This window comes from Heterodontus francisci, chromosome 10 (genome assembly GCF_036365525.1).
Source record: "Heterodontus francisci isolate sHetFra1 chromosome 10, sHetFra1.hap1, whole genome shotgun sequence".
NCBI lineage: Eukaryota > Metazoa > Chordata > Chondrichthyes > Heterodontiformes > Heterodontidae > Heterodontus > Heterodontus francisci.
Window position 1 is genome coordinate 123,524,315 of NC_090380.1, and position 18,178 is coordinate 123,542,492.

Below are 18,178 nucleotides of genomic sequence, written 5' to 3' on the forward strand. Positions count from 1 at the left end.
GAAGATTCTATTAAAAGATGCAGGGGTAATAGATGATGACTACACTAAAGTTATCAATGATATCAGTGAAAAATGTGATATCTGTAAAACACAATACAGGAGGACACCATCGCGACCCATAGTGAGTCTTCCATTAGCAAGGAGCTTTTACGAAACCGTAGCGATGGACATGAAGGTATGGGATAAAGACAAAAACATATTTCTTCTACACTTTATAGACATAGCCACTAGATTCAGTCTGTCAACGCTATTTTATAGTAAAGACAAAAAAGATAATGGAAAGGTGGATAGGAACAGGACTGGGAGCACCAGCTAGGTTTCTAACTGACAATGGAGGATAATTTGCCAATGATGAGTTCAGGAGTATGTGTGAAAATATGAATATTGTAGCAATACACACGGTCACAGAAAGTCCTTTTAGTGATGGAATTTGTGAGAAATCATGCTATGATTGATGAAATGCTCTGAAAAATGTTGCCGACCAACCAAATTGTAAATTGACTACTACTCTGGTGTGAGCAGTACATGCAGAAAAACACGTTTCAAATGGTTGGGGGCTACAGCTCTTATCAATTAGTTTATGGCAGAAATCCAAAAATATCTTCGGTAATGTGGGATCATCCCCCGGCTTTACAGTGGACGACAATTAGTTCAATTATTGCGGAATATTTGAATGCCATGCATGCAGGGAGAAGAGCGTTTATTAAAGCGGAGGTTTCAGAGAAGATCAGAAGAGCTTTGAGCTACACCTACAAAATTCGAACAGGACTGGACAGATTCGATGCAGGAAGGATGTTCCCGATGGCAGGGAAGTCCAGGATCAGGGGTAACAGTCTAAGGATAAGGGGTAAGCCATTTAGGACTGAGATGAGGAGAGATTTCTTCACCCAGAGAGTGCTGAACCTGTGGAATTCTCTACCACAGAAAGCAGTTGATGTCAAATCGTTAAATATATTCAAGAAGGAGTTAGATATAGTTCTTAGGGCTAAAGGGATCAATGAATATGGGGCGAAAGCGGGAACAGGGTACTGAATTTGGATGATCAGTCATGATCATATTGAATGGTGGTGCAGGCTCGAAAGGCCGAATGGCCTACTCCTTTTTTTTTAATGTTTCTATGCAGGACCATGTCAAATGCCTTACTAAAATCCATGTAGACCACATTCACTGTACTACCCTCATCAATCCTCCTTGTTACTTCCTCAAAAAACTCAATTAAGTTTGTAAGACATGACCTTCCCCTAAAAAATACAGGGAAAGAATAGGACCCATTAGGGACCAAGGGGGAAAATTTGTGGGTGGAGCCAGAGGACATTGGTAGGGTGTTGAATGAATACTTTACATCTGTCTTCACCCAAGAGAATGAGGATGTAGATATGGAACTTGGAGAGACTGTGAGGTTCTTGAGCAAATTGTCATAGGGAGTGACAAGGTATTGGAGGTTTTGGAAGGCTTAAAAGTGGACAAATCTCCAGGTACGGACGATTTGTGTCCCAGGATGCTGTGGGAGGTGAGGGTGGAGATTGCAGGGGCTCTGACCCTAATTTTTAATTCCTCTCTGGCCACGGGGGAGGTGCCAGAGGACTGGAGAACAGCTAATGTGGTCCCACTATTTAAGAAAGGTTGTAGAGATAAGCCAGGGAACTACAGACCAGTGAGTCTCACGTCAGTGGTAGGGAAACTATTGGAGAAAATTCTGAAGGAGAGAATCTGTCTCCACTTGGAGAGGCAAAATTTGATTAGGAATAGTCAGCATGGCTTTGTCAGAGGGAGGTCATGCCTAACAAATTTGATTGAATTTTTTGAGCATGTGACCAGGTGTGTAGATGAGGGTAGTGCAGTTGATGTAGTTTACATGGATTTCAGCAAAGCCTTTGACGAGGTCCCACATGGGAGACTTATCAAGAAAGCAAATGCACATGAGATGCAAGGTAACTTGATAAGGTGGATTCAAAATTGGCTTAGCTGTAGGAGACAGAGAGTGATGACAGACGGCTGTTTTAGTGACTGGAAGCCAGTGTCCAGTGGCGTACCACAGGGATCTGTGCTGGGTCCCCTATTGTTTGTCATTTATATAAACGACATAGATGACTATGTGGGGGGTAAGATCAGTAAGTTTGCGGATGACACAAAGATTGGCCGAGTGGTTAACAGTGAGGTTGAGTGTCTTGGGTTACAGGGAGAAATGGATGGGATGGTCAAATGGACAGAAAAGTGGCAGATGGAATTTAACGCTGAAAAGTGTGAGGTGATACACTTTGGAAGGAGGAATGTGACACGGAAGTATTCAATGAATGGCCTGACACTGGGAAGTTCCGAGGAACAAAGGGACCTTGGCATGTTTGTCCATAGATCTCTGAAGGCAGAAGGGCAGGTTAATAGGGTGGTGAAAAAGGCATATGGGACACTTGCCTTTATCAATCGAGGCATAGATTACAAAAGCAGGGAGGTAATGTTGGAGTTGTACAGAACTTTGGTAAGGCCATAGCTGGAGTACTGTGTGCAATTCTGGTCGCCACATTATAGGAAGGATGTGATTGCATTGGAGGGGGTGCAGAGGCGATTCACCAGGATGTTGCGTCCATTCTTCATCCACAGGTCTGTGAGGAGGTCTCCACTTCCGCATCAGGATCCCATTTTTAATATAATAGCCTTCTGGAACTCCCTTTGTCTCAGCTTCAGTTAGAGCTGATTGTGCCACTTTATTTAACTCTGGATCGGCTTGCTGAGCCTTGATCAGAGAGGATTTATTGAACATTTCCTTCGGATTATCCAAATTCCCAAAGAAAGTTTCAGATATCCGGCTATCCGTCTGCAGTGTCAATTTTACCTCCGACAATGGAACTTGTCTAGCTGTCACGTGAAGGAAAAATTCCTGGAACCTTTTCCTGCAACTGTTTTATTTCTTTAACTTTACTTGGTCTTTCCGTGACTGCTGGAGAAGCTACTGCCTTTGCTCCAGCCAAATCATTCCCCAGGAATAGGTCAACTCCATCTACTGGCAAACTCAGGACAACTCCTACAGTTGCTGTTCCAGACATTAGGTCACACTCCAGGTGCATACATACAAAGGTACAGGTATATACTCCCTGCTGATGCCATTCACTAAAACCTTGGCATTCAGTGTGCTCTCTGGTGGAAAAGTTATATCTTTCCCCAGCAAAAGAGTTTGGGTGGCTCGTGTATCCCTAAGTATATCTATAGGTTTACCTGCCTCACTTGAGAGATGAGGAGTTACCTTTCCTTTTGACAAGAATTCCCTAAACCTCTCAGGTATCTTATTCACATCCCCCGCATGGTTTTCATACTTGGCCTTGCAGTTGCAGTCAGAACTACAGCCTGATCTGTTGTACTGTCAGTCAGGGCCCCTTTCTCTACATTGACCTTGTGTATCCCAATAAGTCCCATGGGTTTACCCAGCAACTTCCAGCATTCTGCACGAAGGTGTCCCACCTTGTGGCAATGGTAACACTTAGGCTTGTGGACCTCATTTCCACTCTTAGCATCGTCCTTTCTGGCCTGAGGAGGAGATCCCAGGGCATTCCCAGCTGTCCCTTCTTGTCCCCGGCTACTTGCGTTCCTTTCACCCTCCCACCTTCTTGGGTTTGTGGGGGTGACGGACAAAGGGTTTGGGCTTAAAAACAAGCTCGTAATCATCAGCGATTTCCGCTGCTTGTCTGACTGTTGTATCTTTCTGGTTCTCGACATGGGTTCTTACTAATGGAGGGAGTTTTTTTAATTCTTCTGGAAGAACTAGTTCTTCAAGGGTCTCATACGTGGCCTCTACCTTTAGTGCGCACATCCAATGATCAAATTTAATTTGCTTTACCCTCTCAAATTCTATATAAATTTGTTCAGACTGTCTCTGGAGGTTCCAATTTTTCTGTCAGTACGTTTCAGGGACCAACTCATAAGCAGCGAGAATATCCTTTTTTGCCGTCTCATAATCTGCAGAAGCCTCCTCAGAAAGCATAGCATAAACATCATGAGCTCTGCCCATCAATCTACTTTGCATAAGTAAAGTCCAGCTTTCCTTCAGCCACTTCACCTGTCTGGCTATGTTTTCAAAAGGAATGAAAAATGCCTCCAAGTCCTTTTCTTGGACAAATTTAAACAGCTCTCTACTAGGTCCTGGGCTGGAGGATCTTTCCTCACGAGAATTTTCACTAGAGTCAAAACCACCCCATTGTCTTAGTTCAATCTTTTTCAATTCAAATTCCCTTCCTTCTCTTTCTCTTTGAAATTGTAGTTCAAGTTTTTTTTCATCTCCTTTTCCTGTTCAAGCTCAAGCTGCTTCATCTGCAACTGAATTTTAGCTAATTCAATTGAACCACATTTAGGTTTGCCTTTCTTTTCTTGCAGTTTCAAATGGTGTGCTATTAATGCAATTATAGATTATAACAATCTGGGTGAAGAAATTTCTCCTCATCTCAGTCCTGAAAGGTTTACCCCATATCTTTAGACTATGACCCCTGGTTCTGGACTCCCTCACCATCGGGAACATCCTTCCTACATCTACCCTGTCAAGTCCTGTTAGAATTTTATAGGTTTCTATGAGATCCCCCCTCACTCTTCTGAACGCCAGTGAATATAATCCTAACCGACTCAATCTCTCCTCAAATGTCAGTCCTGCCATCCCAGGAATCAGTCTGGTAAACCTTTGCTGCACTCCCTCCATAGCAAGAACATCCTTCCTCAGATAAGGAGACCAAAACTGCACACAATATTCCAGGTGTGGCTCACCAAGGCCCTGTATAATTGCAGCAAGACATCCCTGCTCCTGCACTCGAATCCTCTCGCTATGAAGGCCAACATACCATTTGCCTTTTTTACCGCCTGTTGCACCTGCATGCTAACCTTCAGTGACTGGTGTACGAGAACACTCCAGTCTCGTTGCATATTCCCCTCTCTGTTTATAGCTGTTCAGATAATCTGCCTTCCTGTTTTTGCTACCAAAGTGGATAACCTCACATTTATCCACATTATACTGCATCTGCCATGCATTTGCCCACTCACTTAACTTGTCCAAATCATCCTAAAGCCTCTCTGCATCCTGCTCACAACTCACCCTCTCACTCAGTTTTGTCATCTGCAAATTTGGAGATATTACGTTTAGTTCCCTCATCTAAATATATATTGTGAATAGCTGGGGTCCCAGCACCGATCCCTGTGGTACCCCACTCGTCACTGCCTGCCATTTGGAAAAAGACCCGTTTATTCCTTCTCTTTGTTTCTTGTCTGCCAACCAATTTTCTATCCATTGCACTGCACTACCCCCAATCCCATGCGCTTTAGTTTTACACGCTAATCTCTTATGTGGGACTTTGTCGAAAGCCTTCTGAGAGTCCAAATAAACCACATCCACTGGCTCCCCCTCATCAACTCTACTAGTTACATCCTCGAAGAATTCTAGTAGATTTGTCAAGCATGATTTTCCTTTCGTAAATCCATGCTGACTCTGTCTGATTCTACCACTGTTCTCCAAGTGCTCTGCGATTAAAATCTTTGATAATGGACTCTAGAATTTTCCCACTACTGACGTCAGGCTGACTGGTCTATAATTCCCTGCTTTCTCTCTACCTCCCTTTTTAAATAGTGGGGTTACATTAGCTCCCCTCCAATCTGTAGGAACTGTTTGAGTCTATAGATTCTTGGAAGATGACCACCAATACATCCACTATTTCTAGGGTCACTTCCTTATGTACTCTGGAAAGCATACCATCAGGCCCTGGGGATTTATCGGCCTTCAATTCCATCAATTTCCCCAACAGTAGTTCACCAGTTAGTGGTGCCACAGAGGTACAGGGAGAAAGATTAAAAAGGGCCCACGAGACTACAGTGGCTGTACATGCCGCTACACGAAAGACCAAAGCCCGCATAAGACAGTGGTTGGACTGGCCAAAACTCCACAAAGATGTGGTGGAGTTATGCATGTGCCAGGTTGAGGGGAAACTCCAACCTACAGTGAAACCTGCACCCCTAAGTCCTGTACCAGTGTTAGGAGGACCCTCCAGCCGAGGGCTGGTGAACTGTAAGGGACCCGCACCAAGAACAAAAGGGGACAGGCAGGCACAAGGCTGGCAAAACTTTAGAAAGGGAAGGGGAAAAAGCGACCAAGAGGGCAGGTTAAAGGAAGTCCAGGAGGAATCCTGGATGAAAACCCCTACTGTCTGGTCAGCCAACTCTGAAAAATTGAAAAGTGAGACCCCACATCCTCCTATGTAAATGCAGACACTAGAAGCCCCCCACCAGAGTTGCTAACAGCATTTACAGGAACTTGCAGAGACAAAGAGAGACCTCTATGGAGCAGAGAAACTCTGAGGGTGATGCCTTACCTCGTCAAAGTGCCATAAGGGAGTGCAGTAGAATCTGCACAAATACCTGCAGGCAGGGGTGCCCCAGAGGACAAAGGGGAAAGGAGCAAAGTATCTTCCCCCACAGTCAGAAAAAGGAAAACCACCCATGCCCCTAAAGTCAAAAGCCTTTGCATGACTCAGCAAAGCACTGAAGGAGAGTTCAGGCTAGACCGGCCTACTACTAACTCTCCTGGGAGCAAAATTACCTCGGCAGGAACAAAGACCCTAGGCAGCCATGGAAATGGGAAAACTGAAGACAACCTTCCCCAAAAAAGAACCACATGTTTATTGGGATGCCAAAAAAGGGGTGATTTTTAATACGTTTTAGGATTTGTGAATGAATGAGAGAAATTCATGTTTTTTTTCTGTATCTTGTATTTTCTCTTGACCCTTTTAATGAAATGCACCTTTTCTCAAATCGCATTTCATTCCACTGGGTGTGGAGCTGTTATCCTCGGCCCCCACCTGCCAAGAATGAGGCACATTAATTTTGTCATGACCATTGATTTTAAACTGTTACTGAAGTGAAGAAAGGACTTGTTAAACAGAACAGCCGTAGCTGGAAAATACATTTGCATATTAACAGACGGTGCTTGGACAAAGGACCATTCCCTGACACATTCAACCCACAGTGGACCTTGATCACCAGGTATTTTGTGTAAGAGGAGCATTCCAGAGACTGCGAAGGTGATACAATCCAAGACGTGGGCAGACCAGTTCGTCACATGACTAACCTGCTTGACAACCTGGGTTTTTCTGAATTGTACAAACAGTTTGAACTGAGAGTGTCTGTTTGCTCCTGGGCTGAGAAAATCTCTCCTATCTGCTCCCATCTCTTTCTTACAAGCCTCTGAATGCACCGAAGTCACATGAACCCCAAGAGAGAAAAGTCTCATACAGCGAACAAGGTTTAAGAAGAATACTGGGCCCCAACGAAAAGCAAGATCTACCTACAATCAAGGACTCTACAGTGAACTCGAAGAACCGTAACAAAAACTCTTCAAATATTGCCTGAAACCTTTCACTTTATTTTTCTTCTCTTTTCTGTCTCTATTTGCATGTGTATATCATGTATGCTTGCTAGCGTGGGCACGGCGTGTATCCGTGGGCGCAAACCGAATTAGAGTTTAAGTTCAAGTTTCATAAATTTCAACTTTTCATCTTTAAACCTAAGAAAACCTGTTTGTGCTGGTTTCTTTGCCTTATAATTGGAAAGCAGTGAACAAGGATTCACCAGGGGGGAGCTAAAAACAGTGTGTTTAAAATTAAACCCAGTTACGGTAAGAGCAGGTGAAGGCTGAGAGGGAACTCTAGACACCTTTCTCACCGGGTTGTAACACTAACAAAAACCCTATTGATCTCAATCATGAAAATTTCAATTGACCCCCAGCTTCCACAGCTGTTTCGAGGAGAGAGAGAGTTCCAGATTTTCACACCCTAACCTTTCAAACATGCTTTCTGATTTGAATTCTGAATTGCCTAGTTCTAATTTTCAGATTGTGCCTCCTTGCTTTGGATTCCCCCACCAGAGGAAATAGTCATAGTATCTCTGTATCTCCCTATCGAATCCTTTGAGCATCTTTTTTTTGATCACCCTGAATAAAAAAGTTGAATTTAGAAAGTACTTAAATGTAAAACGTCCCAAGGCGTTTCACAGGAGTGTTTTCAAACAAAATTTGATACCAAGCCACATGAGATGTCCAAAAGCTTGACTGAAGAGCTACATTTTAAGGAGCCTCTTAAAGGAGGAGAGAATGTTGGAGAGGCGGAGAGGTTTAGCAAGGAAATTCCAGAGCTTGAAGCCTTGGCAGCTGATGGTGGGGCAAAGGAAATTTGGGATACACAAGGTCAGAATTGGAGAAATGCAGAGTTCTTGGAGGGTTTTAAGGCTGGAAGAGGTTACAGAGTTGGGAAGGGGATCGGCTGTGGAGGGATGGTCAGTAATCTAATGTGACTGAGGGAAATGTACCTATGCTGGGCAATCTAACATTTCTGTATTATTGGATTTATTAATTTTTCCTCCATTTTCGTTGTTACAGAAACCATCAAAATGTTTGAATGGATGGGATGGATTTAAACAAAAGTGCCAGCTTTACCAAAGCAGTAGAAGTGACTCATTTATCGTAAGTAAATGTGTAATGGCCTTGGATTTAATTAAAGCCAACAGCTTACAGGCAGCAGTGGCAGAGAGCAGACCATTGCTCATTCACCGATGCAACTTGCCCCTTGGGTTCAATGTGCAAAGTAAAATGAGAAAGCAGCTTTGTCTGAATTCTTAACTTATTCCGGACAAACTACTAAGTGCGATGCTGCGACAGGCATAAAACTACTATGGTACCTTGTCATTCCCCATACTGTACCTAACCAATCGGGTGCAGTGTTATTCCCCATACCATACGCAGCCACTCAGATAGAGTGTAATTCCTCATATGCTGTACCTGTGTGGTTGGTTACAGTAATTCCTCATACTGCACCCAACCCCTTGGGTAGATTGTGTAATTCCTCATAGTGTTAGACTGGTGTTAACTGGTGTGAGAAGATAGGTGTTCTTATTTCCAATTTCTTCCTCAAATCAATAGGTTTTTATAAATGGATTATCAGCTATCACAGATTTATTAAATATACAGAACATGCAGTATTAAATCTGCATTTTCAAAAAGTACTGCTGAGAACCAGACATGATGATCCTTGGTTGCGTATTCACATGTATTGCAATTCAGAGCTCAGCATCTTCAGATTTTATATCTCCAAATACTAATTACAAACAGCTAATTTTTCAACTTTACTCTTCCCTGTCCATGTGACAATACACACAATTCTGCATTGCCTAGTTATATAAAAGTTAAACTTCATATAAGGAGAATTTACTTGACTTTATTAATTTTGGTTTTACTGAGTTATTTTTCCACAGATCAGTACATGGAGCTCAAAAATACCCTTGTTATGTAGAACTGCTGTTCCACTAAATGAAACTCTTCATTATAAGTTTGTTTTTGATGCAGTGTCAGTTCGTACCAGTCAACACAGATGTTTTCCTATGCGTAATGAACTATATTTCCTGCAACTGGTTACACTTCCCTGAAATATCTATCAGTGTGCACTGACTTTAATTAGGTTTTCTGAAATGACTAAACTGACCATTGCTCTCAGGTCAACTAATTGCATAGCCCAGCAGTTATTTTATTTTTTATATTCGTTTGGGGGAATTAGACTGTTAGATGAGAAAGAAGAATGTGTAGGGTTATGGGGGAAAGGCAGGGGAATGGAACTGAGGGAGTTGCTCTTTCAGAGAGCCAGTGCAGACACGATGGGCTGAATGGCCTCCTTCTGCACTGTAACGATTCTTTGATTCATTGTCTAGGCCAGCATTTATTACCCATCCATAATTGTCCTGAAGAAGGTGGTGGTGAGATGCCTTCTTGAATTACTGCAGTCCTTGGAGTGCAGATACAACCACAGTGCTGTCAGGAAAAAAATTCCAGGATTTTGACCCAGTGACAGTCAAGGAATGGCAATAGAGTTCCAAGTCAGGATGGTGTGTGGCTTGGAAGGGAATTCGCAGGTGGTGGTGTTCCCATTTATCTGCTGCCCTTGTCCTTCTAGGTAGTAGATGTCATGGGTTTGGAAGGAGCTGTCGAAGGAGCCTTGGTCAGTTGCTGCAGTGCATCTTGTAGATGGTACACACTGCTGCCACTGTGTGTTGGTGGTGGAGGATCTGAATGTTGAAGGTGATGGATGGGTGCCGATCAAACGTGCTACTTTGTCCAGGATGGTGTCGGGCTTCATGAGTGTTGTTGGATCTGTACCGATCCAGGCAAGTGGAGAGTATTCCATCACACCCCTGACTTGTTCCTTGTGTTGGTGGACAGGAGCTAAGTTACTCGCCACAGAATTCCCAGCCTCTGACCTGCTCTTGTAGCTACTGCATTTTGTGGCTGGTCCAGTTCTGTGTCTGGTCAATGGTGACCCCCAGGATGTTGATCGTGGGGGTTTCAGCAATGGTAATGCCATTGAACATCAAGGAGAGATGTTTAGATTCTTTCTTGTTGGAGATGGTCATTGCCTGACACTTGTGTGGCACAAATGTTACTTGCCACTTATCAGCCTAAGCCTGGATGTTATCTATGTCTCGCTGCATGTGGACATGGGCTGCTTCAGTATCTGAGGAGTTGCAAATGGTGCTGAACGTTGTGCAGTGATCAGTGAACATCCCCACTTCTGACCTTGTAATGGAGGGAAAGTCATTGATGAAGCAGCTGAAGATGGTTGGGCCTATGACACTGCCCTGAGGAACTCCTGCAGTGATGTCCTGGGACTGAGATGATTGACCTCCAAAAACCACAACTATCTTTCTTTGTGCGAAGTATGACTCCAACCAACAGAGTGTTTTCTCCCTGATTCTCATTGACTGAAGTTTTGCTCGGGCTCTTTGATGCCATATTTGGTCAAATGCTGCCTTGATGTCAAGGGCAGTCACTCTCACCTCACTTCTTGAGTTCAGCTCTTTTGTTCATGTTTGAATCAAGACTGTAATGAGGTCAGGAGCTGAGTTGCCCCAGCAGAACCCAAACTGAGTGTCACTGAGCAAGCTATTGCTAAGCAAGTGCTGCCTGATAGCACTGTTGATGACACCTTCCATCACTTTACTGATGATCAGGACGAGACTGATGGGGCGGTAATTGGCCGGATTGGATTTGTCCTGCTTTTTGTGTACAGGACATACCTGGGCAATTATCCACATTGTTGGGTAGATGCCAGTGTTGCAGCTGTACTGGAACAGCTTGGCTAGAGATGCAGGTAGTTCTGCAGCGCAAGTCTTCAGTACTGTTGCCGGAATATTGTCAGGGCCCGTAGACTTTGCAGTATCCAGTGTCTTCAGTCGCTTCTTGATAACACGTGGAGTGAATCGAATTGGCTGAAGACTGGCATCTGTGATGCTGGGGACTTCAGGAGGAGGCCGAGATGGATCATCAACTCAGCACTTCTGGCTGAAGATTGTTGCAAATGCTTCAGTCTGATCTTTTGCACTGATGTGCTGGGCTCCCCCATCATTGAGGATGGGGATATTTGTGGAGCCACCTCCTCCAGTTTGTTGTTTAATTGTCCACCACCATTCACGGCTGGATGTGGCAGGACTGCAGAACTTAGATCTGATCCATTGGTTATGGGATCGCTTAGCTCTGTCTATCGCATGCTGCTTACGCAGTTTGGCACACAGATAGTCCTGTGTTGTAGCTTCACCAGGTTGACACCTCATTTTGAGGTATGCCTGGTGCTGCTCCTGGCATGCACTCCTGCACTCTTCATTGAACCAGGGTTGGTCCCCTGGATTGATAGGAATGGTAGAGTGGGGGATATACCAGGCCATGAGCTTACAGATTATAGTTGAAAACAATTCTGCTGCTGATGGCCCACAGCGCCTCATGGATGCCCAATTTTGAGTTGCTAGATCTGTTTGAAATCTGTCCCATTTAGCACGGAGGTAGTGCCACACAACACAATGTTGTGTAACCTCAATGTGAAGATGGGACTTTGTCTTCATAAGGACTGTGCGGTGGTCACTCCGACCAATACTGTCATGGACAGATGCATCTGTGACAGGCAGATTGGTGAGGACGAGGTCAAGGAGGTTTATCCCTCATGTTGGTTCCCTCACCACCTGCCGCAGACCCAGTCTAGCAAGTTGTCCATGAGGGCTCGGTCAGTAGTGGTGCTGCCGAGCCACTCTTTTTGATGGACATTGAGGTCTCCCGCCCAGAGTACATTTTGTGCCCTACTACCCTCAGTGCTTCTTCCAAGTGGTATTCAAGGTTAACGTTAGTCAGACATCCCTGCTGAAGCGGCAATAGCTCAATGTTACTGTTATCAGAATATAACAGCAGACTTCAGGACAGTCTTATTAACCCTTTCCTTACACTGTCATGGTTTAATGCCACATCAGTGCATCACACCACTCGAGAACAGTGTAATTTTACACTATTCCGACACTCGGACACAGTCATGTCCCTCACTACACCATCACTCGGACACAGTCTGGTCCCTCACTTCACCATCACTCGGACACAGTCTCCTCCCTCACTACACCATCACTCGGACACAGTCACGTCCCTCACTGCACCATCACTCGGACACAGTCTCCTCCCTCACTTCACCATCACTCGGACACAGTCACGTCCCTCACTACACCATCACTCGGACACAGTCACGTCCCTCACTTCACCATCACTCGGACACAGTCACGTCCCTCACTGCACCATCACTCGGACACAGTCTCCTCCCTCACTTCACCATCACCCGGACACAGTCACGTCCCTCACTGCACCATCACCCGGACACAGTCACGTCCCTCACTGCACCATCACTCGGACACAGTCACGTCCCTCACTTCACCATCACTCGGACACAGTCACGTCCCTCACTTCACCATCACTCGGACACAGTCACGTCCCTCACTTCACCATCACTCGGACACAGTCACGTCCCTCACTGCACCATCACTCGGACACAGTCACGTCCCTCACTGCACCATCACTCGGACACAGTCACGTCCCTCACTGCACCATCACTCGGACACAGTCACGTCCCTCACTGCACCATCACTCGGACACAGTCACGTCCCTCACTGCACCATCACTCGGACACAGTCACGTCCCTCACTGCACCATCACTCGGACACAGTCACGTCCCTCACTTCACCATCACTCGGACACAGTCACGTCCCTCACTGCACCATCACTCGGACACAGTCACGTCCCTCACTGCACCATCACTCGGACACAGTCACGTCCCTCACTGCACCATCACTCGGACACAGTCACGTCCCTCACTGCACCATCACTCGGACACAGTCACGTCCCTCACTGCACCATCACTCGGACACAGTCACGTCCCTCACTGCACCATCACTCGGACACAGTCACGTCCCTCACTGCACCATCACTCGGACACAGTCTGGTCCCTCACTGCACCATCACTCGGACACAGTCACGTCCCTCACTGCACCATCACTCGGACACAGTCACGTCCCTCACTGCACCATCACTCGGACACAGTCACGTCCCTCACTGCACCATCACTCGGACACAGTCACGTCCCTCACTGCACCATCACTCGGACACAGTCACGTCCCTCACTGCACCATCACTCGGACACAGTCACGTCCCTCACTGCACCATCACTCGGACACAGTCACGTCCCTCACTGCACCATCACTCGGACACAGTCACGTCCCTCACTGCACCATCACTCGGACACAGTCACGTCCCTCACTGCACCATCACTCGGACACAGTCACGTCCCTCACTGCACCATCACTCGGACACAGTCACGTCCCTCACTGCACCATCACTCGGACACAGTCACGTCCCTCACTGCACCATCACTCGGACACAGTCACGTCCCTCACTGCACCATCACTCGGACACAGTCACGTCCCTCACTGCACCATCACTCGGACACAGTCACGTCCCTCACTGCACCATCACTCGGACACAGTCACGTCCCTCACTGCACCATCACTCGGACACAGTCACGTCCCTCACTGCACCATCACTCGGACACAGTCACGTCCCTCACTGCACCATCACTCGGACACAGTCACGTCCCTCACTGCACCATCACTCGGACACAGTCACGTCCCTCACTGCACCATCACTCGGACACAGTCACGTCCCTCACTGCACCATCACTCGGACACAGTCACGTCCCTCACTGCACCATCACTCGGACACAGTCACGTCCCTCACTGCACCATCACTCGGACACAGTCACGTCCCTCACTGCACCATCACTCGGACACAGTCACGTCCCTCACTGCACCATCACTCGGACACAGTCACGTCCCTCACTGCACCATCACTCGGACACAGTCACGTCCCTCACTGCACCATCACTCGGACACAGTCACGTCCCTCACTGCACCATCACTCGGACACAGTCACGTCCCTCACTGCACCATCACTCGGACACAGTCACGTCCCTCACTGCACCATCACTCGGACACAGTCACGTCCCTCACTGCACCATCACTCGGACACAGTCACGTCCCTCACTGCACCATCACTCGGACACAGTCACGTCCCTCACTGCACCATCACTCGGACACAGTCACGTCCCTCACTGCACCATCACTCGGACACAGTCACGTCCCTCACTGCACCATCACTCGGACACAGTCACGTCCCTCACTGCACCATCACTCGGACACAGTCACGTCCCTCACTGCACCATCACTCGGACACAGTCACGTCCCTCACTGCACCATCACTGGGACACAGTCACGTCCCTCACTGCACCATCACTGGGACACAGTCACGTCCCTCACTGCACCATCACTCGGACACAGTCACGTCCCTCACTGCACCATCACTCGGACACAGTCACGTCCCTCACTGCACCATCACCCGGACACAGTCACGTCCCTCACTGCACCATCACCCGGACACAGTCACGTCCCTCACTGCACCATCACCCGGACACAGTCACGTCCCTCACTGCACCATCACCCGGACACAGTCACGTCCCTCACTGCACCATCACCCGGACACAGTCACGTCCCTCACTGCACCATCACCCGGACACAGTCACGTCCCTCACTGCACCATCACTCGGACACAGTCTCGTCCCTCACTGCACCATCACTCGGACACAGTCTCGTCCCTCACTGCACCATCACTCAGACACAGTCTCGTCCCTCACTGCACATCTCTCTTTTTTAGTATTTTGCCTCACTCAGAACTATTGAACAGGAATGGCTAGTTCTACCTCTTGACCCTTTTCCCCATTTACCTTTTTTATTCATTCACAGGATCACAAGGCCAGCATTTATTGCCCAATGTTAAACTGAAACAAAAACAGAATTGCTGGAAATACTTAGCGGGTCAGGCAGCATCTGTAGAGAGAAAATCAGAGTTAATGTTTCAGGTCGATGAAACTGATTCTGTTGCTAGGCTTTTTCAGAGGGCAATTAAGAGTCAACCACATTGCTGTGGGTCTGGAGTCACATGTAGGCTAGACCAGGTAAGGACAGCAGATTTCCTTCCCTAAAGAGCATTAGTGAAGCAGATGGGTTTTTACAACAATCAACAATGGTTTCATGGTCACCATTACTGAGACTAGCTTTCAATTCCAGATTTTTATTAATTAATTGAATTTAAATCCACCAGTTAAGGAAAATCCAAGGCTTTTTATACGTATATAAAGAGCAAGAGGGTAGCCAGGGAAAGGGTTGACCCACTCAAAGACAGAGGAGGGAATCTATGTGTGGAGCCAGAGGAAATGGGCGAGGTACTAAATGAGTACTTTGCATCAGTAGTCACCAAAGAGAAGGACTTGGGGGATGATGAGCCTAGGGAAGGGAGTGTAGATAGTCTCAGTCATGTCGTTATCAAAAAGGAGGAGGTGTTGGGTGTCTTGCGAAGCATTCAGGTTGATAAGTCCCCTGGGCCTGATGGGATCTACCCCAGAATACTGAGGGAGGCAAGGGAAGAAATTGCTGGGGCCTTGACAGAAATCTTTGCATCCTCATTGGCTACAGGTGAGGTCCCGAGGACTGGAGAATAGCCAATGTTGTTCCTTTGTTTAAGAAGGGTAGCAAGGATAATCCAGGAAATTATAGGCCGGTGAACCTTACGTCAGTGGTAGGAAAATTATTAGAGAGGATTCTTCGGGACTGGATTTACTCCCATTTGGAAACAAATGGACTTATTAGCGAGAGGCAGCATGGTTTTGAGAAGGGAAGGTCGTGTCTCACTAACTTGATTGAGTTTTTTGAGGAAGTTACGAAGATGATTCATGAAGGAGGGGCAGTGGATGTTGTCTACATGGACTTCAGTAAAGCCTTTGACAAGGTCCCTCATGGCAGACTGGTACAAAAGGTGAAGTCACACGGGATCAGAGGTGAGCTGGCAAGGTGGATACAGAACTGGCTCTGTCATAGAAGACAGAGGGTACCAGTGGAAGGGTGCTTTTCTGAATGGAGGGATGTGACTAGTGGTGTTCCGCAGGGATCAGTGCTGGGACCTTTGTAGTATATATAAATGATTTGGAGGAAAATGTAGCTGGTCTGATTCTAAGTTTGCGGACAACACAAAGGTTGGTGGAGTTGCGGATAGTGATGAGGATTGTCAGAGGATACAGCAGGATATAGATCGGTTGGAGACTTGGGTGGAGAAATGGCAGATGGAGTTTAAGCCAGACAAATGTGAGGTAATGCATTTTGGAAGGTCTAATGCAGGTGGGAAGTATACAGTAAATGGCAGAACCCTTAGGAGTATTGACAGGCAGAGAGATCTGGGCGCACAGGTCCACAGGTCACAAAATGGCAACGCAGGTGGATAAGGTCGTCAAGAAGGCATACGGCATGCTTTCCTTCATCGGTCGGGGCATAGAGTATAAAAATTGGCAAGTCATGCAGCTGTACAGAACCTTAGTTAGGCCACACTTCGAATATTGCGTGCAATTCTGGTCGCCACACTACCAGAAGGATGTGGAGGCTTTGGAGAGGGTACAGAAGAGGTTTACCAGGATGTTGCCTCGTCTGGAGGGTATTAGCTATGAGGAGAGGTTGGATAAACTCTGATTGTTTTCACTGCAACGACGGAGGTGGAGGGGCGACATGATAAAGGTTTACAAAGTTATGAGCGGCATGGACAGAGAGGATAGTCAGAAGCTTTTTCCCAGGGTGGAAGAGTCAGTTACTAGAGGACATAGGTTTAAGGTGCGAGGGGCAAGGTTTAGAGGGGATGTGCGAGGCAAGTTCTTTTTACACAGAGGGTGGTGAGTGCCTGGAACTTGCTGCCGGGGGAGGTGGTGGAAGCAGGTACGATAGTGACGTTTAAGAGGCATCTTGACAAATACATGAATAGGATGGGAATAGAGGGATACTGTCCCCGGAAGTGCAGAAGGTTTTAGTTTAGACAGGCATCAAGATCGGCGCAGGCTTGGAGGGCCGAATGGCCTGTTCCTGTGCTGTACTGTCCTTTGTTCTTCAGTTGTCGTGGGATTTGAACCCATGTCCCCAGGGTGTTAGCCTGGGCGTCTGGATTACTATTTCAATAATATTACCACTACGCCACCGTCTTCCCCTACAATTATTGATAATAGCTTTTCATTTCAAGTGTAATGAATTACATAACTGAATTTGACATCTCTCTTCCCACGGTGCGATTTGGACCCATGATCTTTGGTGCACGCCTCTGCATTACTAGTCCAGTAACATAATCACTGTGTTACTGTATGTCGTAGACCAGTAACGTATCCACTGTGTTACCGTTATCCTAGACGATTAGGCTGACCTGTACCTCACTTCTATTTTCCTGCCTTGCCTCCATGTCCCTCGAACCCTTTACCTAATACAACTGTCAATCTCCATCTTGAAAATTTCAGTTGATTTCCAGCATCATCAGCCTTTTCGGGGATTGAGTTCCATGTTGCCACTATCCTTTCTGTGCAAAACTGCTTCCTGATTTCACTCCTAAATGGCCTTGCTCAAGTTTTAAGATTGTGGCCTTGTTCTGGATTCTTCCACCAAAGGAAATTGTTTTTCTGTATCTACCCTGTTCAAATCTTTCAACATTTTAAAGACCTCAATTAGATTGGTTCAAACATGGACAAAAGAGCTGAACTCCAGAGATGAGGTGAGAGTTGACTGCCCTTGACATAAAGGCAGCATTTGACCAAATATGGCATCAAAGAGTCCCAGCAAAACTTCTGTCAATGGGAATCAGGGGGAAAACTCTCTGCTGTTTGGAATCGTACATAGTGCAAAGGAAGATGGTTGTGGTTGTTGGAGGTCAATCATCTGAGCTCCGGGACATCACTGC

The 18,178-nt window shown here is 46.5% G+C and overlaps 1 protein-coding gene across 1 annotated transcript in view; it reads left to right on the forward strand.

Moving 5' to 3' along the window:
* slc37a1 (solute carrier family 37 member 1) overlaps positions 1-18,178 on the forward strand; it is a 221,590-nt gene that overhangs the window by 94,424 nt on the left and 108,988 nt on the right. Inside the window, exon 10 of the mRNA XM_068041309.1 lies at positions 8,396-8,479. Coding sequence (XP_067897410.1) covers positions 8,396-8,479 — 84 coding nt within the window. The remainder of the gene's footprint in view (positions 1-8,395; positions 8,480-18,178) is intronic.